The 12127-nt window shown below is 36.8% G+C and overlaps 1 protein-coding gene across 1 annotated transcript in view; it reads left to right on the top strand.

Annotated features, from left to right (window-relative positions):
* Nucleotides 1-12127, top strand: part of LOC107752477 (copine-8-like) — a 76965-nt gene that overhangs the window by 42213 nt on the left and 22625 nt on the right. Inside the window, exons 8-10 of the mRNA XM_016568460.1 lie at nucleotides 7717-7780; nucleotides 9000-9103; nucleotides 9444-9548. Coding sequence (XP_016423946.1) covers nucleotides 7717-7780; nucleotides 9000-9103; nucleotides 9444-9548 — 273 coding nt within the window. The remainder of the gene's footprint in view (nucleotides 1-7716; nucleotides 7781-8999; nucleotides 9104-9443; nucleotides 9549-12127) is intronic.

The raw sequence follows: 12127 nt of genomic DNA, 5'->3' as shown, positions 1-12127 counted from the left end.
GCACCACAAATTCATTAGTTATTACACATTTGCATGGTCTACAAGACATCTTAAAGGTTGACATCTAAGAAATTAATTGACATGGAAGATTGAACATGAGCACCAAACATGAACTTTACATTGAAAATGAAATGTGCGTTTAAGTGTTGATTTGAACAAGCAAAACGTTCCCATCGGAGAACAAATACTAGCTCAAAGGCATGAAACATTCACAACCTGTTTAACTTCCATAATGCGACATATTTCTGAGCAGAGTTTGATTGTGACTTGATTTTATCTGTTGGAATTTAATACATATTCCTGATCGTATTGTGAATTAATAATTTATGCACATTATTACAAACAAGAAGTGTGTTTCTTCAAAATTCTGCACCAAAACAACTTTTCTGCCAATGCAACTAAGCATTTCTAATATTTTAAATATAATATTAACCATTAATATACTATATATTTCATGATAAATAGGTACCCATTTTGATTTCATGCTGACTTGAATGTGTACTGAGATAACAAGCAACTTATCTTGAACTCAAATGCCCCTGAAATCATAAAGTGTAAATAATGCTTCCATTCCTGCCGTGTGTGTTTGCAGGACTTCCTGGGCCAGATGTACTGTACTCTCGGAGAGTTGGTGGGCTCTCAGGGTAGTCGTATGGAAAGATCGCTTGTGTAAGTGCTGCATTTGAGCTTCGTGCTTCTCTGAAACACAATGTGTAAAAATATGATTTCAATTCTCACCTAACATGTTTTCATTTTGGGTTTATCTTTGTTTATATGGGCAGTTGAGTTCAATTTTACTGTACTCAAAAAAGGACATATTGCTATTAATTTTTTCTGCATATATATTTTGTCATTTGGCTAAACTGTAAAAAAAATTATCTAAAGCCAATCTAATTATGTGAGAAATATTTTTTGAATAAAGCCCCATTCTAGAATCAAATGAATGTATTAAATGTACTACTAAATTTTCTAAATGACAAAATGTGTGGTGCAGCAAACCAATAAAGCTGTCTCTTTTAGGGGATCCTTAAAAATTAGTCAGAATTCAGACTTGTATGTTATGAGAAGGGAGAGCTATTACTATTAATTCAACTTGAAATAGTTAAAACTACTTTCATGTTCATTTAATCAGTCTTGCAGTGTGACGCCCCCAGAAAATAGAAATGTCAGGTTTAGTGAGCAAGCTTTTTTTAAAACCGCAGCTTTTTCTACGCGGTTTGGCCGTTCGTCCACACGCAAACGCAGCACCAGTTCACTGAAACCGGACATTTTTGAAAACGCCTGCCAGGGTGAAAATCTTTTTTAAAACTCCTGTTGCAGTGTTATCGTGTAGACAGCGAAACCGGAGTTTTTGGCTTGTGACGCGGAGCCTGCGCTGTTATCTCCGCCTACTGGAGACTTTTTCAGTCTTCTGATTGGCCAACATAGTTTTACGGTTGAGATTATATCGCCACCTGTTGGCTTGGCATGCTCTTGACAGTGCTTCATAGCATGCGTTTGCGTTTTCATGTGGTCGGAGATTTTTTTTTAAACGGAAGAAAGAAAAAATACCCGTGTACGTGTGGACATGGTCTTAGTGGAACTGACGAAATTGCTGAATAGTATCAAAATCAAAACAGCATATTTCAAATTGTATTATAATTAGTATGCTTTTTTTCATGCACCTTTCAGTGAGTAATATTTGACTTATAGTAATTTGTCACATCACGAGACTTTTAAATAGAACTAGTGAAGGCAAATGCAATCTAAAATATACTTACCCTTATATAAGTATATCAGTTTTACCATTTTAAAAACTTGATGCTTACGACTTTGTCTATTTGTCAATTGGCCATATATAAACATATATTTGGGCATCATGTTTCCCTGTATATAATGTGTGTATGGATGTTGTATGTTTGTGTGTGTGCTGTTGGCAACACATTGGGCGGTAATATGGAATGAGGAGTGTTATATAACCAGAGCTGCCTGCACTCGTTCATTCACTCAGACCTCTCTGAACATTCATTTAGTCATGTACTGCAGCAAATAAATACATTTAGACGAGTTTACAGTGAAAGCGCTACACTGAATCGCTCATGGAAATGCATATGAATTCATTTCATTTTTGAGCATGTGTCCATTCCTGACAGCCACATTTACAGTGGCACATCTCTGTGTCCATTCCAAGCAGTTAAAGGGTTAGTTCACCCCAAAATCGAATCATTTACTCATTTACTCAGCCTCGTGTCATTCCAAATCCATCTTTGAAACATGAGTGAAGATATTTTTAATGATTCCTAAAGGGGTTTCTATTTATCGAGTAAAATACATTGTAAAAGTAATCCTTAAAGTCTACTGAAGAAACACAATCACTTTACATGATGGACAGATTTAATTTAGCCTTTTATTCACATGCAGTATAAACCATGAACAACACATACATAGAGATTCATGTTTTGAATATTAGCCAACATCTTATAGATTTGGAACAACAATGATGACAAACATTTTAATTTTTGGATGAACTGTCTCTTTAAGATCACTGCTGAAAATGACCCTTCGCAGGGAGCTTGATTGACAGGCGATCTGACCAATCATAACGCCGAATCTGCCATTTTGTCTGACAAACAAATCAGACAGGAGAGTAAATTAACTTAGGTGGACTTAAATTGGAAAAATTGTGTGTTGACGCAGTTGGAATAAAATACCTTCTGATGCTCATTCATGTTTATTTCATGCTTAAAGTAAATATGATAAATATAAAAAGCGACGTTAATCTATTCTCCTGTCTGGTTTGCTTGTCAGACAAAAATGGCAGATTCAGCATTATGATTGGCCAGATCACCTGTCAATCAAACTCCCTGCATAGGGTCAATTAATATAGCTACTTAAAGTTGCGTAAAATAACTTCAAACAGCAACTTAAAGGTGTGTTATTTTTTTAATTGCAACAATTATAATGTTTTCAAAAGTTTTTTTATCGCTTAATTATTCATATTCAAATAAAGATTTATGTCTCTATAGGTTGTTTCGATGTAATTTAAATGTAGAAATTTCCCCTTAAATACTTTAAATGCATTCAATGTAATTATGTTAGCTTGTAGCATATAGCAACCCAGAAAATGTAGCCTATGCATAAATATGAGTGAAATTTGTAAACAAGCACATCATCTGGTAAGCATTTTGTGTGTCCGTACAATATAAAAAACATTCTGCCTATCGTGAGTCCCCGTAAACCACATATGCATGTGTGTGTGTGGAGATTGTATGAATATTACTTAGTAGTCCAGGTGATATGTGCAAAATTTGAAGTGATATGTTCACTTTTTCATAAATGCATGAAACTTGGTACAGTTGTACAGGTTAGGGCCCTGAACATTTTCAGAAATGGAGCCATCGCAAAAACACCTCGTGGTTGCCATGGCGACCATTTTACTTTCCGCCATAACCAAATTATGTATTTTGTGTCATATATCCTGAACCAAACATGATAATACAGAAAAGGTGATGTCTACCCCTATGTTATGATGGTCAAGGATTGCAATGATACCATATACAAAAATATAAATTGTTCAGGTGAAGAGTTAATGGTGAAATCAGCAATGTGAGATTTATTCAATAGTACAATAAAAGATTGCATTAATTAATTATTAATTTGTTACATTTATATAGCGCTTTTCTGGGTACTCAAGATGAATGTAGATGAAGATGAATCTCCTCATCCCCCACCAATGTGCAGCATCTACCTGGATGATGCGACGGCAGCCATATTGTGCCAGAACGCCCACCACACACCAGCTTAAATTTATTTTATTTTTCAGATATAAAAAAATATAATCTCAAGTAAGTGTATTTTTCCTTACCTCTCAGGCAGAGTCAGGTAGGCGGTAGTGTGTTTCCAATACATTATTGTTCTCTATCAACAATGCTCTAGCATCAGACGCAGACGGCAATGCAGTCTTGCTAAGCTGCATCCTATCTGCACCTCTTCTGCTGCACATCTGTCATTTTCTGTGGGTCTCTGGAATTGTCAGTCAGCTGTCAACAAACTTCATTCTGGCCATTGCTTCTCAGTGTACTCTTAGTATCTTGGGTTTGACTGAGACCTGGATTCGTCCAGAAGACTCTGCAACCCCTGCTGTTCTCTCTAACAACTTTCCTTTCTCTCATACCCCCCGTCAGGTTGGAAGGGTACTGATCTTCTCGTTTCTAATAATTGGAAATACTCAACCCACTCTTCACTATGCAATAAAATTATTTTGAGTTTCATGCTATTATGGTAACAGATCCTGTTAAACTCCATATTGTAATGATTTATCGCCTTCCTGGTCAACTGGGCACCCTTATAGAGGAGCTGTATGGGCTGCTGTCCTCATTCTCTGTAGATGGCAGTCCACATTTGGGTGGCTCACCAATGTACTAGATTTCTCAAATACAAAAAAATAAGTAGGCTTGACCTAAATTTTTGTGGGGAGAAGAATTTATTGAAGATGGTATTGTAGCAGTTCTTCAATAGCAATGTTAGCATGTCTTCCTTCAAACAATTTTACCCTTGTATGAATCCTAAAATTCTTGTATGAATCTCTTCTCCCAAAGTTTTGTCTGTGGGACATAATTTTATACCTGAAGACAAAAGGGCTAGAAACAATACTGTTAGGACCTTTCCGCTGGAGATCCTGCAATCTACTAGACTTTCCTGAGGAATGCTGTTTTTTTGTTTTTCTAATGGAATGGACCATTTGGTTCACACCTTTATAGACACAGTTACATTATTTCTTTCACAGAATGACCAACTGAACTTTAACCAATCAGGTTTCAGCAGCGGCTATTCAACTGAGACTGCTTTGCTGTCGGTCACTGTAGCTCTGCAGATAGCGAAAGCTGATTCCAAATAATCGGTTCTTATTCTGCTGGATCTATCTGCCACTTTGACACTGTCACTTTTGACACAATCATCAGATTCTCCTGTCCGCCATCACTGGATCTGCACTCCACTGGTTTGAATCTTATCTCACAGGTAGGTGTTTCAGGGTTTCCTGGGGAGGAGAGGTATCCAAAGAACATCGACTGGCCACAGGGTTTCCTCGGGGATCAGTTCTTGGACCCCTCCTCTTCACCATATACACTACATCACTGGGACCCATTATACAAGCACGTGGTTTCTCCTACCACTGCTATGCTGATGACACACAGCTTTATCATTCATTTCAACCAGATGATCCAATAGTAGCTGCATGGATCTCAGGCTGCCTGGCAAACATCTCGGCATGGATGAAGGAACATCACCTGCAGCTCAACCTGGCAAAGACTGAGCTTCTTGTTTTCCCTGCCACTTCGACTCTACAGCATGATTTCATCATCCTGCTAGGTTCATCAAAAAATATTCTCTGGTGACCAGCTGACCTTCAAGGACCATATTGTAAAGACAGCTCGATCATGCAGGTTTGCATTGCACAACATCAAGAGGATCAGGTCCTTCCAAACAGAGCATGCTGCACAAATTCTTGCCCAGGCCCTTGTCATTTCTAGGCTGGACTATTACAATGCTCTTCTAGCTGGACTTCCATCATGCTCAATCAAACCTCGACAAATGTTTCAGAATGCAGCGGCACGACTACTCTTCCATGAGCCCAAAAGGGCCCACTTCACACCTCTTTTTATCCCCCTGCACTGGCTACCGGTTGCAGCTCGCATCAAGTTCAAGACATTGATGTTTGCGTACAGAACAGCCACAGGCTCAGCATCCTCCTACTTGCTCCTCACTCTTACGAATTTACATCCCCTCAAGAAGCCTGAGATCTGTAAGTAAGCAATGCCTTGTGGTAACATCACAGAAAGGCATTTTCATTCACAGTTCCTGGCTGGTGGAATGATCTTCCCACAATCGCAGTAACTACTGGACAGAGTCGAAATAGTCTTGGTTATTGGACCCGCAACCTGTGCGTGCTTGTCACCGTCCGGCCCGCACCCACATCACACCCTACACATAAATATTATTCCACCCGTTACATCAAATATTAGCGATTCACCTGCATGTACCCGCCCGCATGCAGGACTCTGGCTTCCACCTCGTAAACAACATAATAGACAACCCTGGCCCCAGAGAGTGATTGCAAATTTAGTTAACTGTTCACCCTGATTGCGATGCCATCTGCATGTGATGTTAGAGTGTTGTTGAGAGAGAACATGAATGTATTGGAAACACACTACCGCCTACCTGACTGCCTGAGAGGCAAGGAAAAATACACTTACCTGAGATATTTTTTTATGTCTCTGACATATATGATAGTATTCTTGAAAACAATCTTTTAATGTATTATTGAATAAAATATTAGTTAATTATCAAAGAAAGAAAAAATTAATAACCATAATATGGACTTTTGCAAATGCTGTGATACTTTGATGCTTAGATACTGTGATTTCCTTCTCACATTGCTGATTTCACCATTAACTCTTCACCTGAACAGTTTAGGTTTTTTGTATATGGTATCATTGTAATCCTTGACCATCGAAACATAGGGGTAGACATCACCTTTCCTGTATTATCATGTTTGATTCAAGAGCTATGCCACAAAATACATAATTTGGTTATGGCGGAAAGTAAAATGGTCGCCATGGCAACCACGAGGTGTTTTTGCGATGCCTCCATTTCTGAAAATGTTTAGAGCCGCAAACTATACAATGTACCAAGTTTCATGCTTTTATGAAAACGTGAACATTATTTTCACATATCACCTGGACTATAGGTAAATAAGTAACATTCCTAAATAAGTAACAGTTCCAGGAGGAACGAAGTAGAACCTTTTGATAGTTGTGCATTTACAATTTTCTGTCTCTATTCAAGTTAACAAACTTAGACATATATAAAAGTTATATAATGTTATAATATTTGCTATCTTAACGTCTTGATGCCACACATGTGATATCAGGTTAATTAAAAGAGTAGCTTGATTGAAGTTTGAACTGCTTTTAAATATGATTAGCTTGTAGCTTTGAGCTACACTGACTCTCTCTCTAATTCCTGGTAGACACCTGAACATTTCAGGTTAATTTAGGAGAGTGCCTCAGAGGACATGTGTAGATCCAGAGCAGATTAAAGACATGTCTTCAGTTAGCAGGGATCTGCTTCTCTAACCTCTATAACATAACCCACAACTACTTAGCGGAATTGAAACAAGCACTCAAGGCAGCGCATAAGTAAGGCAGAAGTTTGTTCTCTCATCAAATCATCTTCAAAATCTTTCATCATTCATCTTTGTCAGGCACTTGTGCAGGATGCTGAAGTGTTGGGTCCATACAATTTAAATTCAATTCCGGCTTGGGCTTCTTGAGTGTAGTCTTATATAAGAGCACAGCAAACACTCATGCATTCGCCTGTCTGCTTCTACAAACACTCATTTATTTATGCAGCACAGATACATGCATTCATAACTGTTGAAAGGGGACAATCACTTATTAATGTTCACTCATTCACACAGCACGGGCTGAACATATGCATTTGCTTAACATGGTCAGCATATGTACTAATTACTCTTTTAACAAGCACTTTCCTCCAAAGCAGAGTTCTGTTGTTTAGTTCACTTAAACGGGATCAGTCCTCCTGGAGTAGGGCAAGGTTAAGTGTCAAGCATGTCCTTTCTAGAATTGTTCTGTTGTGTGTTCCTGAAGTGCTAGTTGTCAAGAACAATATTGTCTGGGCTTCTTTAGTAACACACAATGTTCCTTCTGACTTTAGAGGCATTCCTGGGAAGAATTGTGGAACTATTATTGTGAAAGCTGAAGAACTTGGAAATTGCAGGGTACTTTGACTTATCTTCTCATCTCTTCTTGTATTTTCTCTTCTCTCCTGGTCTCATCTTACCTCTTCTTGTCTCTTTTTGTCTCTTCACGTTTTGTGTTGTCTCATGTATAGTGTTCCTGTCTCATTTCTTCTAATCTATTTTTTTTTTGTATCATCATGTTTAATTGTCTCATCTGTTTTGTATCTTCTTGTCTCATTTATTCTCTTCATGTCTTGTCTCATGTCTTCTCTTACTGTCTTGTTTCTTCTCATCTAGTATTTCTTTCTTGTCCTCTTTTCTGGTCTCATTTGTCTGGTCTCCTCTAGTCTCATGTATTCTCTTCCCTTCATGTCTTGTCTCATGTCTTCTTTTCCCGTCTTGTTTCTTCTCATTTAATGTTTTTGTCTTGTTTTCTTTTTTTGTTTGTCTTTTCTAATCTTGTCTCATTTATTCTCTTTACATCTACACTTGTCTCATGTCCTCTCTTCATGTCTCATTTCCTCTTATCAAGTCTATTTTTTTTGGTCTGGTTATGCTTGTCTATTAGTGTCTCTTCTTTTTTCTTCTTGCCTTGTCTCATCTCTTATTTCATCTAATATTTTCTTGTTTCATTTCTTGTCTCAATTCACATCATGTCTTCTCTTCCTGTCTCATTTCTTCTCATCTAGTCTTTTTTTATCTCATCTAGTCTCTTCTGGTCTTCTCTTCATGTCTTGCATTGTCTCATGTCTTCTTTTCCTGCCTCATTTCTTCTCATATCTAGTCTTTCTTTTACCTCATCTTCTTTTTTAAGTTTACTTTTCTTCTTGTCTCATTTATTTTGTTCATGTTTGGTGTTGTCTAATGTCTTCTATGCCTGTCTTGTTTCTTCTCATCTAATGTTTTGTCTTGTCTCTTCTTGTCTCATTTATTCTCTTCACATCCTCTCTTCATCTCACTTCTTCTCATCAAGTCTTTTTTTGGTCTGTTTATTCTTGTCTATTAGTGACTCTTCTTTTTTCTTCTTCCTTGTCTCATCTCTTATTTAATCTAGTGTCTTCCTGTTTCATTTAATTTCTCTCTTCCATATTTCTTCTTCTTTAGTTTATTCTCTGCTTGTCTCATTTCATCTTGTCATGTGTGACGTGCTCTTCTTGTCTTCTTATCTCTTTTTGTCTCTTCTGTTCTCCTATTTTCTCTTCGTAAATTTTTACTGCACATCATCATACAATCTGTGCTTGTGTTCTTTTTTAATCAGGAGTCAGTATTGATGCAGTTTTGTGGCAACAAACTGGACAAGAAAGATTTCTTTGGAAAGTCAGACCCTTTCCTGATCTTTTACCGTAGCAATGAAGATGGAACGTAAGTTTTTATTTTTCTTCCTATTTTCCTATTGGACACAGTTCATAAAATACAGACAATAGAATAAGAGATGTGCAATTTCTTTTTATTTACATCAGTACTTATATTTTAAATGTTACATTCAATGTTTTAAGTCTAATAATATGGTCATGTTTGAGACTGAAATTGGATGTCTCATTTAATATCTTGTCTTCGAACCTGGTCTTGGTATTCTATGACACTCTTTGACTCGCAGTAAATGATGCATGTGTGATGTGACCTATTTAAGACCCCTTTCACACTGACTGATTCTCACCTCCCATGTTGTGGTTCCTCCTCTTTGACGTGTCCTGCTTCCCAGATTTACCATCTGTCATAAGACAGAGGTGGTGAAAAACACGTTGGACCCTGTATGGCAGGCCTTTAAGATCCCAGTCAGAGCACTGTGTAATGGGGACTATGACAGGTGGGTTAAATAATTAGACCTCTGAGCTTCAAAGACACTGAACAGGATATTGACATGATGGGAGTGAGAAGTGTATTAGCATTAATTTTTAGTTTATGTTTAGTATAATTCGTTTTTGAAAGAAACTAAGAATTCGAAATAATTTATTTAAGCAAAAATACACTAAAAACAGTAATATTGTGAAATATTATTACAATTTAAATTAACTGTTTTCTATTCAAATTAAAAAGAACAGCATTTTTTTTTAAATATACATATTTTTAAATTCTGACCAATCTCTGAATTTGTTAGATCATTTGCTTTGTTGCACTAAGATGATTAAAAAAAACGAACAAATGATTAAAAAAAATCTTGCTGACCCCAAACTTTAGAGCAGTAGTGTATATGTTTATGTGTCAACCCTCTTACAATTATAACTACCTCTTATTAAAATAATAAATTACTTTAAAAACAGTAATATTGTGAAATATTATTACAATTTAAATTAACTGTTTTCTATTCAAATTAAAAAGAACAGCATTTTTTTTTAAATATACATATTTTTAAATTCTGACCAATCTCTGAATTTGTTAGATCATTTGCTTTGTTGCACTAAGATGATTTAAAAAAAACGAACAAATGATTAAAAAAAATCTTGCTGACCCCAAACTTTAGAGCAGTAATGTATATGTTTATGTGTCAACCCTCTTACAATTATAACTACCTCTTATTAAAATAATAAATTACTTTTTACTTTAAATTACTGAAAAAACAGTCAGAATGACTTAATTTCAGATGAATTCAGCATCTTTTTAATTACTTTACGGTATTGTTTTTATGTTTGCCAGTTGGCAATTATCTTAAAATGTCAACCCTGTTTCAAAGATTTTTAATAAACAATTCATAATAGAAAATTATTATAATAGAAAAGTTTCTGCTAGGGCTTCCCCCTAATAGTCGACTAATCGTTAGTCGACCAGAAGAGACTTGGTTGACCAAAATTGTATTAGTCGCTTAGTCGCAGAAAAAAAAATCCACATTGGCGAAGTCACGCAGATCGTTAACGGCTGGTCTATGGTAATACAGTACATCAGGCAGGACATCCAAACGCTCGCCTATCATTCATCGTCCACAAACATGGCTTATCATCTAAAATATGTAAGTATTAGCAACTTTACATGGCCGCTAATCTAATGTTAACCTAGAGAAATGTGCACTAGTAGTGTGCTGAACAGCAGCTCGCTCACTGCAGGACAGATGGAGGCGCCGGTGCGCTCACTTGCTCTTAAAATACTCCGTAATTTTTGGTCATACAGATAAGAGTAATACATCTTTCAAATCTGTAAAGATTCTACGTTTGTTTGTGTGCACTCGCAATAACAACAAAATACGCTTTTGAAAAATAATGAAAGCAAACATGATGCACTTTCTGCCGTCTCGGTCTCTGTAAACTTGAGTGCGAAACTCCGTGTATCTTTGCCTTACAGACATTAAAAATATATCTATAGAGAGTGAAATGTCTACTTTCAAATGAACCAATTCAAATGGAAAACAAATACTCTTCGATTATGTAATCCATATGGAACATGCATACAGGCACACCCAATACTGCGGAGATGACGAGTCAGTGTCTCCGATTCATCTCTTAAACCGAAACAAAGAAAGCACTTGTTTATCAGTGAATTATTAAAATGTTAATGCAGCCTCCTTACTGTTTTTCCCTGACACATTCATAATCATTACTTCTGCCGGTGTGCTGTGGCAAGCTTTATGCGTGTGCTTGAGCGCTTATTAGGCTATGTAGGCAATTAAAGGTTCATTATAATGATTTAAATGGTTTATTAATAAACGTGCGATTAGTCGACTAATGTTTAAAATGAACGACTACTAGTCGACCAGAAAAACACTTATTCGAGGGTAGCCCTAGTTTCTGCTAATAATAAATAATTTGTAGTGCCGTTACCTTGACCACAAAGCTTAAAATGTCTAATTTAATTGTAAAATTGTCAACCCTGTTTCCAATCTTAAAGCACACACACACACACACACACACATACAAAATATATTAATTCAGCTTGAGATATTGTCTGATAGAATGTTTAAAGGGGTCATCGGATTCCCATTTTCCACAAGTTGATATGATTCTTTAGGGTCTTAATGAAAAGTCTATAACATACTTTGGTTAAAATTTCTCAATGGTAGTGTAAAGCAACATCCTTTTTACCCTGTCAAAAACAGCTCTGTTCACAGCGACTCGTTTCGGTGCATGTCCCTTTAAATGCTAATGAGCTCTGCTGACCCACTCTTCTACTCACAGATACTCACTTCTACTGTAGATGAAGCTGGATCACAAATGATTCGTGCGAACATAGACGCATTTAGGCAGATCGGGGGGCGCATTCCCTTCAAAAGCAAAAGTAATCCACTCAATCTTCAGCAGCTCATATGTCAGGAGTAAATGATGACTGCTATGTTCATTATTACATCAAACAACAAAACACCTCAATCACTTAATCAGAGACATTCTTGTCTTTCCCTGCACCGGCGTTGACACAATGGCGGACTGATGACAGCTCACTCAGGGCGGGTCTAAGGTAAAA

The sequence above is a fragment of the Sinocyclocheilus rhinocerous genome, unplaced genomic scaffold (assembly GCF_001515625.1).
Source record: "Sinocyclocheilus rhinocerous isolate Xijiao unplaced genomic scaffold, SAMN03320098_v1.1 scaffold921, whole genome shotgun sequence".
In the NCBI taxonomy this organism is placed as follows: Eukaryota; Metazoa; Chordata; class Actinopteri; order Cypriniformes; family Cyprinidae; genus Sinocyclocheilus; species Sinocyclocheilus rhinocerous.
This window is presented reverse-complemented; position numbering and strand designations above follow the sequence as displayed.